This window comes from Neodiprion lecontei, chromosome 7, assembly GCF_021901455.1.
Source record: "Neodiprion lecontei isolate iyNeoLeco1 chromosome 7, iyNeoLeco1.1, whole genome shotgun sequence".
Classification (NCBI taxonomy): Eukaryota; Metazoa; Arthropoda; class Insecta; order Hymenoptera; family Diprionidae; genus Neodiprion; species Neodiprion lecontei.
The window spans coordinates 15,612,050-15,634,772 of record NC_060266.1 but is presented as its reverse complement, the minus strand read 5'-3'; the positions used below and the strand labels follow the sequence as shown (position 1 = coordinate 15,634,772).

The 22,723-nt window shown below is 39.1% G+C and overlaps 1 protein-coding gene across 1 annotated transcript in view; it reads left to right on the top strand.

The window, feature by feature from the left end:
* Positions 1-17,017: 17,017 nt before the first annotated feature.
* Positions 17,018-22,723, top strand: part of LOC124295571 (forkhead box protein P2-like) — a 9,449-nt gene continuing 3,743 nt past the window's right edge. The window contains exons 1-2 of the mRNA XM_046745998.1: positions 17,018-17,364; positions 17,431-18,042. Of these exons, the coding sequence (XP_046601954.1) occupies positions 17,107-17,364; positions 17,431-18,042 (870 nt within the window). The 5' untranslated portion in view covers positions 17,018-17,106. The remainder of the gene's footprint in view (positions 17,365-17,430; positions 18,043-22,723) is intronic.

Below are 22,723 nucleotides of genomic sequence, written 5' to 3'. Positions count from 1 at the left end.
CTAAACTTACCGAATTCCGCTCAACAATGGAAATTCATTGAGCAAATTTCCAGATGGTGACGTCCCTGTGTAACATCCTGTGACGTCATGAGGGTGAAATCCGGACAAATCAAGTTACTGTAACATCCGACCGGAACGTCCGTATGTTTTATCGTCTATTATTACTGCATGTTACTTTTGTAACATCCGACCGGAACGCCCGTATGTTTTATCGACTATTATTACTGCATGTTACTTTTATCAACTAACCAAACTCGAAGTACGAGAATCTTGTAACCATAAGAAATTAAAACAACTGTCTAACTATTTGGAATATCCCTAGATGGAAATAACTATGAAATTCGCTAGCCAAGGCTTAAAAACCATGTTACGAGATCTTCGTACTACAGAGAGCTATAATATTATTATACGTTATTATATATCACTATCATATTAACACCATAATTAACTAACACGATTATACCCAATTATTACATAACACTCGACAATGCCATTTGTGCATTCGGAGCTGAGAGCTATACTATAAGCAACATACGCTTTACTATATGGCCTGGAGTATAGAAGACTGTAAAACCATAGATAAATGCATAACCAACGTAATGTAAAGATAGCACTGCTGCAATACCCATAAAACCAGAGACTGCAAAACCATCAAAACCGTGAATACTAATTACCCAGCATGAACTATACCTTCTCCCGTAACGCCGTAATGTAGGCAACACGCGCAACGTTTTGAAGGCAATGCAGATCTCCAATGTGGAGCCATACAGAGCTTTACCTAGAGAATACATTAGGAAACTTACCGACGAAACGAAAACGTTCTAGAAGCTTCCAAGCCGATTTATATCGATATAAGAATTAACAATTACAGAAGAGAATTATATACAAAAAGCACACATGTAAACCTGCTCTAAAGCTATGAATTATCAAATTACTAAATACTCTAAATCTGTTAAGATAGTTATAACACAAACAACTAAGGATATTCGCAGCAGCGCGATTCTAATAATGTTAAGCAAATAACAAATTATGTTTCATAAACAATCGCTATTGTACTCCGGGTTAATAACGACAGTAGTCGATTATAATACATATGTAATTCTATATAGATACAGCTATAAAACTAACAAACGACGGGTAACTAATATGACATATGGACTTTGTAACGAGCAAGATGGCAAAAAGCATTAAGAAGTAAACAGGAAGAAGTTAAGTGACTGAGGAGGGCCAAAGGGGGGCTGGCGCCTCAACAAGAAGCTCACGCAGGTTGGAGAATTACGGAACAAAGTCCACGCACCTACACCACCGCACCAAGCAGCGTTATACCATACGTAAAAAGCTACAATATAGTAATAGCTAATGGACTAAGATAACAGGCGTGCATGCGCGAGGATGTCGTGCCCTAATTAGTTCCTAGAAAAAGGAGGGAGGTGCGCAAAGGTGACCAAAAAACTAAAGAGGGGGATCGTTCTGCGCAACGATCGACCCCTATAAAAACGGCGACCGATCACTCGATCGTCCTCTTGGTTTCTACCTCCAGATTCGTCATCTTGTTCCGGTACAGTCTCGCGGTAAAATCCTTTAGCCTTTTGCATTTAAACTTTCATACAACGTTACTCTGCCCAAAAGTCCAGCGAGCTTCAGTTCCATTGTGTCATATTAAGTTTAAGATCTTACACTGTGTAACTCCGTTTTTGTGACTTTTAAATATCGAACTTATAAAATAAATCCAAGTTAATCAAAGTATCCAAATATATTAGAGTCAGTTATTCCGCTAAAACCTCTCACCAATCTACGCTGCAAGTTATCACATCCAGAATATTCTCAAAAAGGTAAGCCAAATTAAATCTTTTATCCAACAATTACTCCCTCTTCGGTTCGTTTGATTAGAGCGACTGAATGCCCGTTGTCCGGTGTATTTCAATACTTAATCGGTAATTGGTGACCCAAACTACTGATGTGAGTCTAGCTGTAGCTGCGTGTGAATGTTTCCGGTGTCTAACATCTGGAGATTTCCACTAGGTACCGTTCCGACGTCACATATTATAATAAATTTTCTGGTGCATTGGCCGGGAAACCAAACGTTATAATCGCGAAAAACTTTTTGTGACGCGAGTAGCGACCGACGGACGGCGGAATTTTTGCGCGCTACCGACACGAACTGAAAATCATCCTAATCTCGCTCGATTTAATAAAATGACTAAACAAACCCGAATTTTAATACCCGTTAACTCGCCAAGATTCTAAAAATCAATGAGTCAATCAAGAATTTTTCCATCCGCTCTGGAAATTTCCCATTCAAATATTTCTTCAATATCGCAACTACTGGGATCTTGTATCACCGAGATCCCTCGCTTTCATCGAAATACTCTGTCGAACCAAGATTCCAACCTTTAATCGAAACCTCTGACAAATACCCTTTGTTCTCATAACGAATGCTCCCAAAATCGAACGAAATAAACGGAGGAAAACGCGGAACCATAGCGAAGCTTTGGGAACAATATACTCAGCCGATTATATTAAGCGATCCGCACGAAATCCCGGACTTTGTAAAGGAGCCTTATCTCAATAAACCGCAGAATTCTAACCACACCATCGGAACTTCTGAAGTTATTTGCTATTACGAGGGAGATACAGAAGAACGAATAAAAGAAAGAAATAAGCTGTTCGAGCCCCCAACGCGACCCAGAACGATTAGCGAAGAAGACGCAAAGATTAGGAAAAAGGCAAAGATTATTTCTAAATACCTCCCGTTCAAACTTCCAACGATTTCTACCTCCTTTTTCTCCGACACGGGATCTAAAATTTAAAATAAACCTTATTAACAAAAGATTGTGCAATCCCAACATTAAATGGGAAAGGAAGACCCTCCTACCGATAAAAAACGCACAGCCGTAGTACATAGTCCGCCTTCAGACCGACGACTCAGATCACAAGTTGGTACGCAGGGCACCCAATTATTTGAAGGACAATTAGAAAATTTAGAGGAGACGAACGCGTCGGAAAACTCAAGTCTAACTCCTGAACAGCCGCAAATCTCCAGCCAAAATTCTAATGCAACGTATAAAAATTCTCTGGAGAACTCGAGAAAAACAGAAAAACCCACTCAAATACTTATTCAAACGCCCGATTCGGAAAACCAATCCCAAACACATATTAAGATTCCTCAGGAATTTAAAATGGTGAGCGAACCCGTTGCAAGTACAGGCGCAACCGCCTTACCCGCACCGACTTATCACTATATCTCAATTAAGGATGCCTTAGAGGCAGTCCCGGTGTTTGACGGCAATCCGTCCCAGGTTAGAAGTTTTGTGCAGGGATGCAAGGATGCACGCGAAATGGTCCCGCCTCAAGTTGAATTAAGCCTCGCGCGAATAATACGTAATAAAATCAAGGGAGTAGCTCGACGTGTGATCGAGAACGAACGGTTCGATACCGTAGCAGACGAATTAACCGCGCGAACAAATGAGCTTTATGGACCAGCCAAATCCGTTAATCTGTGTCAGGGTGAACTAGGGAAAATTTTCCAAAGACAGAATGAAGACGTCGTGACGTACGCATCAAGGGTACGCAAAGCGATGGAAAATATAAGACAGGCATTCCTGCAAGAACAACGTAAAGATGATTTCGAAATTTTTACGCGAAATACCGAAGCGGCCGGCAAAGCCGCTTTTCTGCGCGGATTAAGACCTGAAATCGACGGAAAAATCCCCACAATACCCGGTACTCTGAAAGAACTAGTCGACGCGGCGATGAAAATAGAAAAACAGGAGAAAATTAAAATCCAACTTAGACGAGGAGATCAACCTAGCACAATTCAGGACGCTACAATAAATTACGCGATGTTTCAACCATATAATTGCGTTGTATGTGGAGCAAACGACCACGATAAATACAATTCAGATAAAAGCTATTACGACCACCATAAACCTCGGAATCAAACTTATGTTATCCAAGGTAATCGAGCAGACTATCGGAATAATTATAATTCGAGAGACGCTTATTCGGATCCTCGACGTAACTCGAACACCCACCAACTTCAAAATAATACTAACTCGAGAAATCAATTTCCGAAGCATCAAAATCGTCAAATAAATTACCAACCGCAACCCGGTTACGATTCAAGAGAAAATCGTCCCAATCGGCAACAGGGACTTCCGAATTTTAGTAACCGAGACAATTACAGTAATCGAAGGTCGAATTCCCCTAATCAACAAGGTTATCCTAGAAACAATCAATATCGCGAAAATCGCTATCAAGGGAACAATCAATACCGCGGAAACATTTACCCCAGCAATAACTCGTACCGTGAAAGAACTTATTCAAGGGACCCTAGCCCGCAGAGGTCACAACCAAATTTCAGGCAGGGAAACCAGCGTCCAAATCAGTACGACGATAATCAAACAATTAGACAAACGCGTTATACTCCGCAAACAAATTATCAGCCCTACAATTCGAACCGACCTGACGAATACCAGACAGAACAACCACGCGAACACTGTCGATATTGCAGAAACTACGGTCACTTAATCAGCGAATGCCCAATTAAACAGCGAAATGATAGATCAAATCAAATACCGCGAGAAAATCGAGTCTCATTTTCGGGAAACGGGGAGAGCCTGCCGAACGACGGTGCGACCTCGGAGGCTCTCAAAATACCCAACCGCACCTTATCTATTATACAGGGCGTACCGATAGAAAACTAGTGACGTTGGCTAAAAGCGATATGGAACAAATAAATATAGATCCGCCTCAAAATTCCGATAACAAATCAATCAACACGATCATAAATCCAGAGAGTATAATCTCTACGATCAAATTAGAAGCGAGCGAATTACAAAATCCGAGTACTTTCATGTTAGATACAGGCTCCGACCTGAACATTATAAAAAATAACTGTGTAAGGTCAGAAATCGAAATAAACGAACAAAAGAAATTTAATCTTAGCGGAATAGTCCCCGCGTGCGTAGAAACTATGGGAGAAGTTCCCATAAACGTAATAGGAACCGAAGCTCAATTCCATATAGTACCGGAAAATTTACCAATCCCACAGGACGGAATAATAGGATCCCAGTTCTTCAACGAAAATCGAGCTCAGATAAATTTTGATAAAGGCACATTAGAATTCGGTAACGTACAAATCCCATTTCTAAACCGGCAGGAAAAAACGACTCCGTATAGAGCGCAGACTGGCAACTGCGACAAATTCGCGGAGACCGAACTAGGCACGGAGGTTTTACCGCTCCTGGATGTAGAATCTAATGGGTGTCTCGGTTATACAAAATCCAATTTAACGACGGAAATTTCCGAACCTCTTAAAGGAAAGGAAAAGGTCGAAAATCCGGAAGATGTTATCGTAATTCCATCGAGGACACGGCTTGGCATCCGTATCAATCTCGAAAAAACTGAGTTAACCGAAGGGTACGTACCTCTGATAGACGCAGGTGACAACGTCTACATAGGGAACGCGTTAGTGACAAACCGAGATGATAAAGCGTACCTTTATGCAATTAATACGTCAGACTCGGAAGTAAGACTGAGGATTCCACCGCAAATCCTGGAAGAAATAAGTGGAACAGAGGACTCCTTAGAATCAGATACCCAAAACTTTAAAATCAAAAGTGAGAATGCAAAAGAAACCGTTAATTATAAGAATATACTCATAAAATATCAAATATATCCCGACGAATGCATGAAATACGACAATGAATCCAACGAATCTGCGAAAAACGATAATAAATCTACGAAATATTCCAATGAATCCATGAAAAATAACGACGAATCTGCGATAAATCTAAGTGAATACAATGAATCTGTGAGAAACGATAATGAATCTACGAAAAATAACGACGAATATGCAATAAATCAAAGTGAACCCAATGAATCTGTGAAAAACGATAATGAATCTACGAAATATTCCAATAAATCCATGATAAATAATAATGAATCTACGTTAATACAAAGTGAATCCAATGAATCTATGAAAAACGATAATAAATCTACGAAATATTCCAGTAAATCGATGAAAAATGATGACGAAAATGCGATAAATCCAAATGAATCCAATGAATCTACGAAAAACGATAATAAATCTACGAAATATTCCAATGAATCCATGAAAAATAACGACGAATCTGCGACAAATCTAAGTGAATACAATGAATCTGTGAAAAACGATAATGAATCTACGAAATATTCCAATAAATCCATGAGAAATAATAATGAATCTACGTTAATACTAAGCGAATCCAATAAATCTATGAAAAACGATAATAAATCAACGAAATATTCCAGTAAATCGATGAAAAATGATGACGAAAATGCGATAAATCCAAATGAATCCAATGAATCTACGAAAAACGATAATAAATCTACGAAATATTCCTATAAATCTATGAAAAATAATGATGAGTATGCGATAAATCCAATTGAATTCAATGAATCTACGAAAGATAATGATAAATCCATGAGAAATAATAATGAATCTACGTTAATACTAAGCGAATCCAATAAATCTATGAAAAACGATTGTTCGCGCCACTTTACTATTATTATATTAGTTTGTAAATTTATCACAGCAAATACTTTAGTTTCGTTATATTTGTATGTTGCACCTATTTACCACGTATGAGGTGACTAAAGAGTCACAACAGTAGATTCACTTTCTTATTCCACATGACGAGTAGTTCAACGTTATAGTAATTCAAATTACGTACTTATTTCCCACGTCAGAAATTCGTGGGCCGATACTCGAATCGGCAGTTACGTACGTTCGCTTGGCCGGTGAGGGCGCAGCGCAAGTTAGTTAGTCTCGAGCGCTCGAATAGGTAGGACGTGTTAGGTTTTCCTTAGACACGCGCGTCGATTATTTCGTCTCGCGTAGTTTTAAGAGTTATCCGTTTAACACGGTCGGGGGAGACGTGGTTCACCCTCCGGTTGGGCCGGGGGTGTCGCGTCTCCCTGGGCGAGCGTCATTGCATTTCAGCGTTGGTTCCCGAGACGTCGGGACCGCTGTTTGCACGGCATTGGGCCACCTTGACGCTCCCCACTCCCTGCTTCCACGAGTGCGTGGAAGTTGCGGAGCACGGTTTCTCATGGAGACTTAGATAAGTTGGCTTAAGATCATTGAATGATCATTCAATCTAGTTGACACGGAACGCACCAGCGACTGTATTATCCTGGTTTATGATGATCTGATTTGCAGTTAATAAACACTTGTCTTGCTTCGGCTTTTCCCTCTGCACCGTGAGGGTTTTTATGCCGAAGCAAGCGTCTTGTCTTTCCCGCGAAATTGTGTTATTTATTTATTCACCCTCTCACTCACTCATCCCATCCCGATTGAAGTTAGAGAAGAACTCTGGTCAAATGACCAAAACAACGATAATAAATCAACGAAATATTCCAGTAAATCGATGAAAAATAATGACGAAAACACGATAAATCCAAATGAATCCAATGAATCTGCGAAAAACGATAATGAATCTACGAAATATTCCAATGAATCCATGAAAAATAACGACGAATCTGCGATAAATCCAATTGAATCCAATGAATCTGTGAAAAACCATAATAAATCTACGAAATATTCCAATAAATCCATGAAGAATAATGACGAAAATGCGATAAATCCAAGTGAATCCAATGAATCTGTGAAAAACGATAATAAATCTACGAAATATTCCAATAAATCCATAAAGAATCCAAGTGAATCCAATGAATCTATGAAAAGTAATGATAAATCCATGAAAAATAATAATGAAACTACGATAATACCAAGTGAATCCAATGAACCCGCGAAGTACGAAGATAAAACTACGAACAATAAGTGTAAAAGTAATTCCGACGAATCCGAGAAAAATAATAATAAATATTCCGACGAATCCATAAGAAATGATAATTCTATAGTAAACCTGAGTGAATCCACAACGAGTGAATTAAATAAAATCAAACTAATGGGACAGTATATTACTGACAACGCAAACAAGGCTGTAATAAATGAACGCACGTCGATATTTAAAGAAAAAGCAAATCAATACAATAAAAACCAAGAGACAAGTAAATATAAAAGAAGACAAGAAATAAAGAAGTCTACGCGAATTCGCAAATTTATACCCTATACGAAAACAGTCGGAGACAAGTATAAGAGGAAGACAACGTGCGCAATCCCACGGAATATCTCTACGCAAAACACAAACCGATCTAATGAAATAAATATCCCGAAAATAAAACGATTATTTATGGTTCAAAGTTCCCACAACCTAGCCAAGGCCAGGGTCGAGCTTTTGGAATCCTTATTGAGATTAGAACACTTAAATGCCGAGGAAAAAGAGAATACCTATAACTTAATTCGAGCAAGCGCAGATATATTTCACCTACCAGGCGATAATCTAGGATGCACTAAGCATGCATACCCTGTACTCAGCAGCAGCGTACAAGTTGCGGCAGAACTTCGTAATGCGCAGGCACACAACACACGTACAAACGTACGCACACATTCAACTCTCAGACCAGAGGTAGTGAACTATACAGTGAGACTACGAAGCATCGCACCAGAATTGGGCAGCAGAAATTACTTTCGTCATTTCATTACCCGTAAATTACAATTACTGTGAATAACTGTAATATTTAGTAACTAATTACAATTGCGGGAAATAATTATAAATTTTGATTTACCAATTACAGTTAGTATAAACAATTGTAATTTTATGATTATCAACTACAATTACTCGAAATAATTGTAATTTTTTTGTTGTCAATTAAAATTACTTGAAAAAATTGTAATTTTTTTGCTACTAATTACAATTACTTGGAACAATTGTAATTTTTCTGTTATCCATTACAATTAATGGAAATGATTATGTTTTTTTTCAAATTTCAATTGTTTTTCATAATTTATTTAAACAAATTACCTTTGGAAACGTAATGTCGAATTCTCAACATAATTTCAAATTCCGAAAACATCGGGAACTTCATGGAGCTTACATATTCACATTGACTGGTCTAGCAAATTATTTAAACAAATTAATTTTTCAAAGTAATGTGAAATCCTTGATCAGCTACCCAAAAAACTTTGGTAACCATAGCCCATTCACATATTGACTGTAAAAGACTCGTTTCGATCACATCATTTGAATAATCCAAAAACGGAGTAGATTTATTTGTCTATTTGTTATTATTTCACAGGAATAACGTTAGAGAAAAAAATTCAATTGGACCACATCGTGTGGTTTACAATTACTCAAAAGAATTTTAATAATGTCTGATTTAATTACAATCACTGAGGATAATTGAAATGATTTCTGATTAAATTCCAATCACTGAAAGTAATTTTGATAAACTTTGATTAAATTCAAATTACTCAATGTAATTTTAATGAAATCCAATTCAATTACAATTACTGGAAATAATTTCGATGGACTCTGAGTCAAATACAATTATCAAAAGTAATTTCACTGAACTCCGATTCAATTATTATTACTGAAAATAATTTTAATGAAATTCAATGTCATTAAAAATTATCCTTAGTGATTTGTAATTGTTAATTTTTTATTACAATTTTGCCCAACACTGCATCGCACAAAGAGGAGACCCCGAGTATAGGATACGCTCTGTAATATATCCCATCTCATTCTTTTGCACGTTCAATCTTACAGATATATATGTTTGTCTCTTTCTACTTAACGCCTCAAGCTTCCGAACGTTACACTTGATTTTACCCCACACAAAATTTCCGTACCAGGCCTTATAACTCAAATCGTTTCTTAAGGAGTAAACTCCAAAAATTTTAAAACTCACGCTTCCCCTACTCCAAGAAGACATACCCAACCACACAAATCCCGCTAAAACCCAACCGCTCGCAATTAATAATCCTCATCAACACTATGATTTCAACTACTATATCAACATTTCGATTTTGCAGATGAAGCTCTTGGCAAACCAGGAAAATTTGGTCATAATATTTGCCGATAGATTTCAGCCAGATATGCGAACCTTAGAAATAAGGCGAGCTGGTAATATTTTTGCCGTAATATGCAATAGAATCATGCCAAATTGGGTAAAGAGCGTGACCCGCCAGTTGTTATGGAACGATGACCTGCCACCAAGAATCTATAATTACAGCATATATACCGACTACATCGTTAGCGATATATACACCACCGTCAATCTTTTCGATTACGGGAAACATCCAAATAGCATAGTAATAATCAAAGACGTAGATGGCGATATATTTTCAATAGTTTTTGATGATCAAGATTACAAAGTCAAGCAACACTTTATGATCGACAATCTGGCAATCGAAATTCCTAACAACGGCGACGATGAATCAATAAACTAAAACCATGACGAGACCCACTGTCGGGTACATTATCAACTAATTCCAGTATCATAACTAATCATGCCGCGCATAGATACCTTTAGTTAAGTACATCGGATATATATAGCATACATCTAACAATAAGATAGGAATAAAGAAACACCCAACCCTTATGCGGGAGTGACAGCTAATGTACGACGAGAAAGTACGTCGAACAAGTCCCTTAAAAGAAATGATGCCATACGAGAACGACGCTTTAACCTGTGTGCAAGGGAACTACCACAATGCGAAATAAACGACAATCGAACTGATGCGAAACTATGGTGATTGAAGTACATCATAGACCTTCAAGGATTTCACGGGAAAATCATATCTTCATGATAAAGGAAATCGCAGTGATGAGTTGCTGCGAAGGCATACAATACTCCGACGAATACGGAACATGGAGCGACGTAATAGTCCAAGGATACGTAAAGATCAGCCTAGCCGAATATACTGCAAAAATAAACCTAAATTCAAATAAAATCATATTTCGATCTGGAACAACATGTGACTTCAGCAACGGTAATTGCGTAGACAATGAAGGGGGAAACACGTTTGGGAAACCTTGTCAAAGGATTCCTGTCAACTGGACCGATACGACGTCTTATACGAAGGCAGAGCCATGAAAATCGAAAACAGCGACGAAACCTATGACGAAGTATATACAGTTACCACTCAAGCCATAACATTCGCCTTTTCGAAGAAAGGACGTCAACAATTATGCGGGTACGAATTGATTCGGACCGACACCCGAAACTACTCATCATCGAAGAACCGACTAAAAACGCGTTCACTCACAAAAAACTCATAGCAACCAGCAACTTGGACATTTTCACCTATGTAAACTCGAAATTCGTATACGTGGAAAGACATATGAGAATGCAGATGTCAGCATTATACCGAGACGTACTCTCGCAGAAATGCAAATTGGAACAACAAGTTTTACGGAACTTATTGACAACCGCAGCCCTAACGCCCGACGACTTCGCGCACCAATCAATGAAAGGACCAGGCTACATGGCAACAATAGCAGGAGAAGTAATCCACATAATCAAATGCATACCAGTCGACGTAAAAGTTAGAAAGACGAAGAACTGTTACCAAGAATTACCGGTATTCAGAGGAAACACCAGCATGTTTGTATCACCGAAGAGCCGCATGTTGTTAAAAACCGGAGTGCAGATAGAGTGTAACCCTTTCATCCCAGTAATGTTCCATTCTCGATAAGAAATGGTATAAACTACTACCAGAATTGACTGAATCAGTGAAACCAGGCACAATAGAACCTTTGACCACACCAACATGGAAATACATTAACCCCAATAACCTAGCAACCAGCGGAATCTACTCCTCGGAAGATCTGGAACGACTGAGAGATATCATGTTCCTAGCAGAGAGATCTGGAATACTAAACGACATGGCAAGAGGAATGTCAGGACAAACCATAGCAAATCAACAATTATCTATCATGCAATTCCTAACTGAAGAAGCAATGCAAAAAATAGCCAAGAACACATGGACAAAGATGTGGGGTTGGTTCGTAAGCTTCAGCACTCTCACCGCAGGAGGAATCGGAATTTGGGTAACCATCCAAATAACCAAATTCATCCTCGACAGAATAATCCACGGATATGCTCTGAAAAATGCCTACGGGTGCAGCTTTCACATGCTCGGAGCCATATGGAATTCCCTGACCAACCTGCTCTTACATTTAGCCAGGCAAAAACAAGAGAATGATACGGAATCCAAAGGACCATCTAACAATCAAACTAAACCGCCGCCACAACCAAAACCTTTAGACATATCCTGGAACCAAGAACAACCAAAACCGAAACACTGCTCCGGAATCCCTGAAATACACATGGACATTAGGGTGATTCAAAAAAAAACAAAAATTTTTTTTTTTTCTCGCAAACAGGCTTAAAAGTTTCCTTTGGCGTAAAAAAGTGCCAGTTAAAATTTGAGCCCTTAATATTAACATTCAGGTTGTCCGCATCGCACTTTTCTATTTCCCATAAGAATAACATGGGATAAATTTTTTTTGCACCTTCTGATTTTTGTTGCTAGCCTATCGTGTGTCACAAAAAGAAAACCATCACTTAATCTTGTAGAAAATTGAACGCTCTACAAAAAAGGTCTCTTATGATTTGTTGCGGAAACTAATAGTTCAAAAGTTATTCGAGGTCAAAGTTCAAGTTATCGCAAATTTTACCGTTTTTAATGCATTACAGCGAATTTCATGGTTTGATTAAAAAAATTTATCTATCAGCTTCTAAAACGACAAATCAGCGGTATGAAGTACTCGGAAATGAGTTAGAATTGTTATTGCCAAAAGATTTAAGTGATTTTGTATCAAAAAAATCATTGGAATTGTTCCAAAAATTTTATTTGCCGAGCGATTTTTTAGAAAAAGACATTTCAACTTGGTCTAATGATGATAGTTACGTTGAATGTGCTGAATTTTTTAAAACATTAAAAGTAACAAATGACGTAGCTGAAAGAGGGATCGCGTTGATTGAGGAATATAATAATTACCTCACTAAAGATGAAGAGCAACTACAGTATTTATTACAAGTAGTTCGAGAGCATCGGCAACGTTATCCAGACTGTTTGAAAAAAAATCTTCAATAATAAGAATTTAGATCAGATTTATGAATAAGTTTTTTCGCAGTAATTTATAAGTACAAGTAAAATAAATAAATTTCTTTTCTTAACAAAACCAATCGTCACTAAATTTATACCTCATGTAAGTATTTTAAATGACTGAAAGAAAATTTATTGCCCTTAGATTAAACAAAAAGGAAACAAACTATGATTTTAAGGCTCACTGACGCTAAAAATTTTCTTAACGAGTATCACTGGCCTCACTATACCAAAAAACTATTGACAAACTTATTTTTCCTTAAGACTAAGTTCAAGATAAACACAAATTTTCTGATAAATTTTTTTAATCAAACCATGAAATTCGCTGTAATGCATTAAAAACGGTAAAATTTGCGATAACTTGGATTTTGACCTCGAATAACTTTTGAACTATTAGTTTCCGCAACAAATCATAAGAGACCTTTTTTGTAGAGCGTTCAATTTTCTACAAGATTAAGTGATGGTTTTCTTTTTGTGACACACGATAGGCTAGCAACAAAAATCAGAAGGTGCAAAAAAAATTTTTCCCATGTTATTCTTATGGGAAATAGAAAAGCGCGATGCGGACAACTTTAATATTAATATTAAGGGCTCAAATTTTAACTGGAACTTTTTTACGCCAAAAGGAAACTTTTAAGCCTGTTTGCGAGAAAAAAAAAAATTTTTGTTTTTTTTTGAATCACCCTAATGGACATGTCAATCAAACACGAATACGCAATACCCGGATCCTTCAAGCAAGAAGCACCAGCGCCAAAACCTACGGTCAGGCGATATTATGAATCAATGGGAAACAACGCGAGAAACGTTAACCAGACCGAACCAACAACAGAAGGAAACGGAGGATACAAAACACCCCAAAGAATACCGATACCCGGATCCTTCAAGCAAGAAGCACCAGCGCCAAAACCTACGGTCAGGCGATATTATGAATCAATGGGAAACAACACGAGAAACGTTAACCAGACCGATCCAACAACAGAAGAAAACGGAGAATACAAAGCACCCCAAGGAATGCCGATACCCATATACCCCAATTTAAACATGAAACCAGCAACCCAATCACCAATTGCAAAAAACGTCTCGACATCGACCATGGACCCCAAGGACAATCAAAATACCGTATGGATTGAAAAACCTACAGCACCCAACGACCGTGAGGAAGAATGATCGAGCAGAGGCTCGCCATTCTTGCGTAAGGGGGGAGATGTAACATCCGACCGGAACGCCCGTATGTTTTATCGACTATTATTACTGCATGTTACTTTTATCAACTAACCAAACTCGAAGTACGAGAATCTTGTAACCATAAGAAATTAAAACAACTGTCTAACTATTTGGAATATCCCTAGATGGAAATAACTATGACATTCACTAAACAAAGCTTAAAAACCATGTTACGAGATCTTCGCACTACAAAGAGCTATAATATTAATATACGTTATTATATATCACTATCATATTAACACCATAATTAACTAACACGATTATATCCAATTATTATATAGCACTCGACAACGCCATTTGTGCATTCGGAGCTGAGAGCTATACTATAAGCAACTTACGCTATACCATATAGTCTGGAGTATAGAAGACTGTAAAACCATAGATAAATGCATAACCAACGTAATGTAAAGATAGCACTGCTGCAATATCCATAAAACCAGAGACTGCAAAACCATCAAAACTGTGAATACTAATTATCCAGCATAAACTATACCTTCCTCCGTAACGCCGTATTGTAGGCAACACGCGCAACGTTTTGAAGGCAATGCAGATCTCCAATGTGGAGCCATACAAAGCTTCATCTAGAGAACACATTAGGAAACTTACCGACGAAACGATTAAAGGTAAATCAACTCGCAATAAACTCAAAGATGCATACGTGGCAACGCCCAGTGACAGGCAACCAACAAACATAAGAAAAACGTTCTAGAAGCTTCCAAGCCGATTTATATCAATATAAAAATTAATAATTACAGAAGAGAATTATATACGAAAGCACACATGTAAACCTGCTTTAAAACTATGGATTATCAAATTGTTAAATACCCTAAATCTGTTAAGATAATTATAACACAAACACCTAAGAATATTCGCAGCAGCGCGATTCTAATAATGTTAAGCAAACAGCAACTATGTCTCATAAACAATCGCTATTGTACTCCAGGTGAATAACGACAGTAATCAATTATAATACATATGCAATTTTATATAGATACACGCTATAAAACTAAAAAACGACGAGTAACCAATATGACATATAGACTTTGTCACGAACAGGATAGTAAGAATATTAAGAAGTAAACAGGAACTAGAATTCAGCGCATCGTGACCCCGAAAATGCACACGGCACTAACATAAAACATGAGTCACCATTAGCGCATACGCACTGCGATTACCATATTAGGAAATAGCTGCCGAAAGCACGAGACGGGGGGAAGAAGCACAGTAGCCGAGGGGCCAAGGGGGGCTTGCGCCCCAACAACAAAGCCCACGCAGAATGGAAAATTACAGAACAACCACCCCGCACCTACACCACCGCACCAGTGCAGCGTTATACCATATGTAAAAACTTGCAATATAGTAATAGCTCAAGAACTAAGATCACAGGCGTGCATGCGGCGAAGATGTCGTGCCCTAATTAGAATTCCTAGAAAAAGGGGGAGGTGCGCAAAAGGTGACAAAATCTAAAGGAGGGGATCGTCCTGCGCAACGATCGACCCCTATAAAAACGGCGACCGATCACCCGATCGTCCTCTTGGTTTCTACTTCCAGATTCGTCATCTTGTTCCGGTACAGTCTCGCGGTAAAATCCTTTTGCCTTTTGCATTTAAACTTTTCATACAACGTTACTCTGCCCAAAAGTCCAGCGAGTTTTCAGCTCCGTTTTGTCATATTAATTTAAGATCTCACACTAAGTAACTCCATTTTTGTGACTTGAAATATTGAACTTATAAAATAAATCCAAGTTAATCAAAGTATCCAAATATACTAGAATCAGTTATTCCGTTAAATCCTCTCACCAATCTACGCTGCAAGTCATCATATCCAGAGTATTCTCAAGAGGTAAGCCAATTAATTAAATCTTCTATCCAACAATTACTCTTTCCTCGGTTCGTTCGATTAGAGCGACAGAATGCCCATTGTCCGGTGTATTTCAATACTTTATCGGTAATTGGTGACCCAAACTACTGATGTGAGTCTAACTGTAGCTGTGTGAATCACTCCGGTGTCTAACAACTGGAAATTTCCACCAGGTACCGTTCCGACGTCACATTACATTCAAAATTGAATTGTGAAAATGAACTGAGACGTATGTATGCATACAAAGAATCAACGTTGACTGAGGATGTATAAGGACTTACAACCCTGGGTTATTTTTCGTAACAGTTTACCGGGTCTCGCCGGGTTTGGGGGTATTAGCAGTTTCGCGTATTATCAACCAAGCAACTGACCACGCCGGTAAAAGAAATTCTTCGTAGCTAACAACTATCGCAGGCAGAACGTTGGTAACATATCGGCGTCGTTGTAAATCGAGACATTCCGCATGTGACAATGGGTCTGAAACATCGATAGGTTGGATGAAAATGACGACGGAATCCGAAAACGCCATTGTATTTGCGGGTGATTATAGATCAAAAATCCTTTTAAATTAAAATCTTAGCTAATCCTGTTTTAAGAATACGGATATTTTTTATTTTTAACCTCTATAATCGGGTTTTCAGTATATTGACATAAATAAACAAAAATATGTATATATATTGTTACAAAGGGTGAAATCACCCGTTTTGCCCCCTCTTTAATGATCTAGTAGTCAGCATAGATAAAAGACGTTTATAAACCTCTTATGTCTTTAAAAAGAATAAGGTTGCTGCGCCAACCGATATTATTGTAAAAACAGTCTTGTTTCAGACTTTAAACAAGAAACACGTATATTGCATTAAAAGCATTTATCACGATATTTTTGTTCACGCCTTTGATTTGATAATAAGTAAACTCGCGGATCCATATTTTATTAACGTAACGCCTAAATCGTTACAATTGGTGTCAGAAGCGGGATCTTGAGTTCTTATTAATTGAATCAACTCAGTGCGCGAACTTTAATTATGAGTAGCAGTCGTTTGACGCGCTCACGAAGAAGAGAAAGTAGCGGAGAAGAACCTTTTGTTATGGAGAATCCGCGGGTCCCTGAAACAATTCCATCGCCTTCAGTGGACCCTCTTCCAATTCCTTCGACAATCTCTCAAATTGATCTGCTGAAGATCATGTCTCAACAGCAAGAGGCTGCTGAGCGCCAACAACAGCAACTTCTTCAGCTGCTTCTTGATCAACAAGAGCAGCGAAAAAGAGAACAAGAACAACAGTTGGAACAGCGAAAAAGAGAACAAGAACAACAGTTGGAACAGCGAAAAAGAGAACAAGAACAACAGTTGGAACAGCGAAGAAGAGAACAGGAACAACAGCTGGAACAGCGCAGGCTTGATCGAGAGGCACAAGAACGATCCGAAACTAGTCTACACGAACTGTTCCGGACGACTGTGGCAGCTCTTCAGGCTGTTCATCAGGTGAATGGCTCAGGAGAACCGGCTGTCACTCCACGAGGTTCCGGAGTCATTACGCCGCTTCCCTCTCCTGTTCCTTCTCCTGTTCCCGTTCCCGCTGTTCGACAGGTCCGACATCCAGGACAGTTCCAGGATGTACGAGACTTAAGGTCTGTGCCTTTTACTAGGGGAGTAGTTGAATCCCCAATTGGTAGAGTAACGGTTAATAATGAGGTTGGTTTTTCCGAGTCTTTGCCTCAAGTTCGACCTCAATATTCTCATTTTAATCAATTAAATAATTCAGGATTTCCTGAGGTTGCTTCTCAGATTAATGAGAAGCCTCTTTATCCTTTAAAACCGCCAATTTTTGACGGAAAAGTTCCATGGGCAGATTACGAACGCCAGTTTAATACAATTGCTAAACATAATCAGTGGGACTCCGCCATGAGGGCCCACAGTCTTGCCTCCTGTCTTCGAACGCCGGCTTTGAACGCTTTAACGGCGTTGTCTGAGGAAGAAATCTCTGATTATGAAAAACTTAGTTCTGCATTAAAGTTGAGGTACGGAAATGACCACTTAACAAAACTGTACACAGCACAATTACAGACGAGAAGACAAGGACGAGACGAAGACCTTGCGTCTCTTAGTCAGGACATTGAACGGCTTTCTCGTATAGCTTTGCCGGATCACGAGCCGTCTCGTAACTTATTAGCAACGCAAGCTTTTTTGAATGCGATTAATGATCCGGAAATTAAAATGGCCGTTGGAACGTCGGGCCTCACTTCTCTGCGGGAGGCAACCGCCAAAGCCCTCGAGGTGGAGGCAATGAGAAAGCAATATTTTGGGTTAAGCAAACTTCGTCGGATTGAGGTGTCTGAAAACACCTCAGGAAGACAGAGTTTTGAATACTCGGAGGAGCCAAAACCTCAAAATTATAAAAATAGAAATAACGGTAACAATTTTAAATCAAGAAATCGAGGTTCTTTTCAAAACCGTCGAAACGAGCGTATAAATAAAAACGTGGTTGTGACAAGTCAAACTAGCTTGACTTGTATATTTTGTAAAAAAACAGGCCACGACGCCAATCATTGTTTTTTTTAATTAAAAAAATTAGTGGAAAGCCGATGCAAGGCTCGAATCCAAATTCTTATAATTGGCGTAAGAAAAATATAGAAAAAGGGGAAGCAGATCCTCAATCGAGTTCTTCAACAGGAACTCACTCAAAAAACTAGTTTCAGATGATTTGTCAGGGCGGAAATCATCGCAGATTGTTGGTAGTGAAAGCCCTCTTAGAGAACAGTTTTTAATTAGAAGTCTGCGACAGTCTGGTCTTTACGCGCGTGGTACTGTTAATGGCGTCGATTGTCTGTGGGTAATAGACACGGGCGCGGAAGTAACCGTAGTTCGATCGGATCTCTTTAAATCCGATGACCAGATTGTTCCCTCTTTTTCTCTGCGAACAGCCACTGGAGAGACGACCCCGGTTTTGAGACAGGCTACTGTCCAAATTAACCTTTTTGGGTGTATCGACTCTCCACATAAGGTTTTTATAGCAGATATAGAGGATGAAGGTATTTTGGGAATAGACTTTCTTACAGCTCATAACTGTGTTATCTCGACTAAGAGAAATTCACTAGCTTCAAACAATCGCGAAATAACTCTTTGTACAAATAGGAATGGAATTTATTGGACTCCTCCTAGAATTCGAGAAATAGAACTGTCGGAAGATGATTTGCAACAACATTTTCCTCTTCATTTACGGAGCCTTGTTGAGAAATCTTCGATTTCGTTAAATTCAGCTCAGGAAGAATCGTTTAAATCTCTTTTGCTAGAATTTAAAGATTCTTTTGCCAAAGATAGTGGTGATAAGGGCCGATGTACTTCTGTCAAGCACAAGATCGACGTCGGAGAGAGTTCACCAATTAAACAAGCTCCTCGAAGACTCGCTCTCAACGCCCGAGAAGAGGTGAAGAAGCTTGTGGAAGACATGCTAGCGAACGATGTGATTGAGCCATCGTCTAGTCCCTGGGCTTCACCAATCGTCCTTGTTAACAAAAAGGACGGATCCAAACGATTTTGTATCGATTACAGGAAGCTGAACGATATAACGAAGAAAGATTCTTACCCTCTACCCAGAATCGACGAGACACTCGACCTGATAGCTGGTGCAACTTGGTTCAGCACCATAGATCTTCAGAGCGGATACTGGCAGGTCGAAATGGATCCTCTAGATAAAGAAAAAACAGCTTTTGTTACGGGTTTAGGAGGATTATGGCAGTTCAAGGTTATGCCGTTTGGTTTGAGTAATGCCCCGGCTACCTTTGAACGAATGATGGAGGCTGTTCTCCATGGGCTCACGGGCAAAATATGCCTCGTTTATTTAGACGATATAATCGTTTTTGGCAAGAACTTTGAAGAAGAAGTTCAAAATCTCAGACAAGTTTTCGCTAGGCTGAAGCAAGCAGGTATGAAAATGAGCCCGAAAAAATGTCATCTGTTCCAGAAAGAAGTATGCTTCCTCGACATATCGTTTCAGCACAAGGTGTGAAAACCGACCCATCCAAAATAGAGAAGGTTTCTTCTTGGCCGACACCTAAGAATAAAGAACAAGTTCAAAGCTTTTTAGGCCTTTGTACGTATTACAGAAGATTTGTAAAAGGTTTCGCTAGTATAGCTAAACCTCTCCATCATTTGACCGGAATCAAGATTCCTTTTGACTGGACCCCGGAATGCGAAGAGGCTTTCAAGAAATTAAAAGAAAATCTTATTTCTTCGCCGATTTTAGCTTATCCAGAGGTCGAAATTCCTTTTATTTTAGATACGGATGCATCTCTTTCAGGAATAGGCGGGGTTCTGTCACAAATTCAGGGAGGTCAAGAGAGAGTGATAAGCTATTTCAGCAGAGTTTTGAGTAAAACCGAGAGGAATTATTGTGTCACTCGTAGAGAGCTTTTAGCTGTTGTTAAGACCGTAGTACATTTTCACCATTATTTGTACGGCAGGAGATTTTTGATACGTACAGATCATGCTTCTCTCAGGTGGCTACTTTCGTTTAAATCTCCCGAAGGTCAGGTAGCTAGATGGTTAGAAAGGCTCGGTCAGTACGATTTTGATATTCGTCATCGAGCAGGAATTCATCATGGAAACGCCGATGCTCTCTCTCGAAGACCCTGCGAGGAAATGCCAGAGTGTAAACAGTGTGCACGATTAGAGAAAAATCGTGACCCCTCTCTTATAATACGGAAGATTTCTTTTGAAAATAACCAGGAGGAATGGAGAAAATCGCAACAAGAGGACGACACTTTGAATCAAGTGAAGTCTTGGAAAGAAGCAGAAACTCGCCCAGACTGGCAGGATATATCTTTAGCCGAGCCAGATTTGAAAATTTATTGGGCTCAATGGGACTCTATCCTTTTAATAGATGGAATTTTATACCGAAAATGGGAATCTGCAGACTTGAAAGAAATCAGGTGGCAACTTTTGGTTTCCAGGACACGAGTTCCGGAGATTCTTGCTCTTTATCATGATTCTCCTGCAGGTGGACATTTCGCTTCAAATAAAACTCTGGGCAGAATTCGCAACTTCTACTTTTGGCCTCGTTGCCGGATGGACGTTGAAGATTGGTGTCGAAGATGTCGAGTCTGCACGGCAAAGAAAGGACCTCGAGCGAAGGGACAAAGCTCTCTTCAGATTTATAACGTGGGAGCTCCATTTGAAAGGATAGCAATGGATATTCTTGGACCTCTCCCGATAACCCATTCTGGAAATAAATATGCTTTGGTTATTGCTGATTATTTTACTAAGTGGCCAGAAGTGGTCCCTCTCGCTGATCAAGAAGCCTCTACTGTAGCGCAGGCATTCGTTAAAGAATTTATTTGTAGACACGGAGTTCCTCTAGAACTTCATACTGATCAAGGCCGAAATTTTGAGTCGACCTTAATGAAAGAGGTTACTCAGATTTTAGGGGTTAGAAAAACTCGTACAACTCCTTTGCATCCGCAATCTGACGGCATGATAGAGCGTCTGAATCGGACTTTACTACAATATTTGTCGTCCTTCGTAGAGCAGAATCAGAGAGACTGGGACTCCTGGATCCCTTTCTTCCTCTTATCTTACAGATCTGCGATTCACGAGACGACGAAACAGACGCCAGCCCTCATGCTTACTGGAAGAAATCTTCGACTTCCGTCAGATTTAGAGAAAGGCCCTGTTCCTGTGCGAAGACAGCATCAAACAGATTATGCCTTTTCATTACAACAACGTTTAGAAGAAATTCATCACTTTGCTAGGAATAGAATTTCTATGGCTTCAGATAAATTAAAAACTCGTTATGATATTCGAGCCAGAGATTTAAAATTTAATCCTGGAGATTCTGTTTGGCTCTTTCAACCTCGAAGACAGAAAGGACGATGTCCAAAGCTACAAAGAAATTGGGAAGGCCCTTACTTAGTGGTTAACCGGATAAATGATGTTGTTTATAGAATCCGAAGATCTCCTCATTCGCGTCAAAAAGTGGTTCACTTGGATCGTCTTGCTCCTTTTGAAGAGGATCAACCTGGAACAGTCTCTCCAAGACCAGGAACATCCTTCGAGGTTAGATCTTCAAACGAACACCCTTGACGACTGTGATCGATTTGGCCTTCTTTACAGTCGGTCATCGATTGGGAGAAGAATTTACCTTTCGGAATTCGTTTGAGTAAAACTCGACCGCTTACGATTATTATAGAAGGAAATATCGGATGCGGAAAAACAACTTTCACTAAGAGGTTTTTAGCAGATCGCCAGGTCTGTACACTTTTAGAACCTCTTGAAGAATATCGAAATGTAGCCGGAATTAATCTTTTAGATTTGATGTATCAGAACCCAGATCGTTATTGCTATTATTTTCAACATTTCGCTCAAATGGTTATGTTAGATAGACATCTGCAGACGACTTCATTGCCTGTAAAGGTGATGGAAAGATCGATATTCAGTAGCAATTGTTTTGTAGAAGCTCGTCGAAGATTAGGTAATTTCCGCGACTTCGAATCTCATTTATTGACAAAAAATTTTGATCTTCTCATTCGCTCGCCTGAGCTCAGAGTAGATTTGATTGTTTATTTGCGAGTTTCCCCAGAAACTTCTTTTGCTCGAGTTAGTTCCCGTTCTCGTGAGGAAGAATCGAGTATTTCTTTAGAGCTAC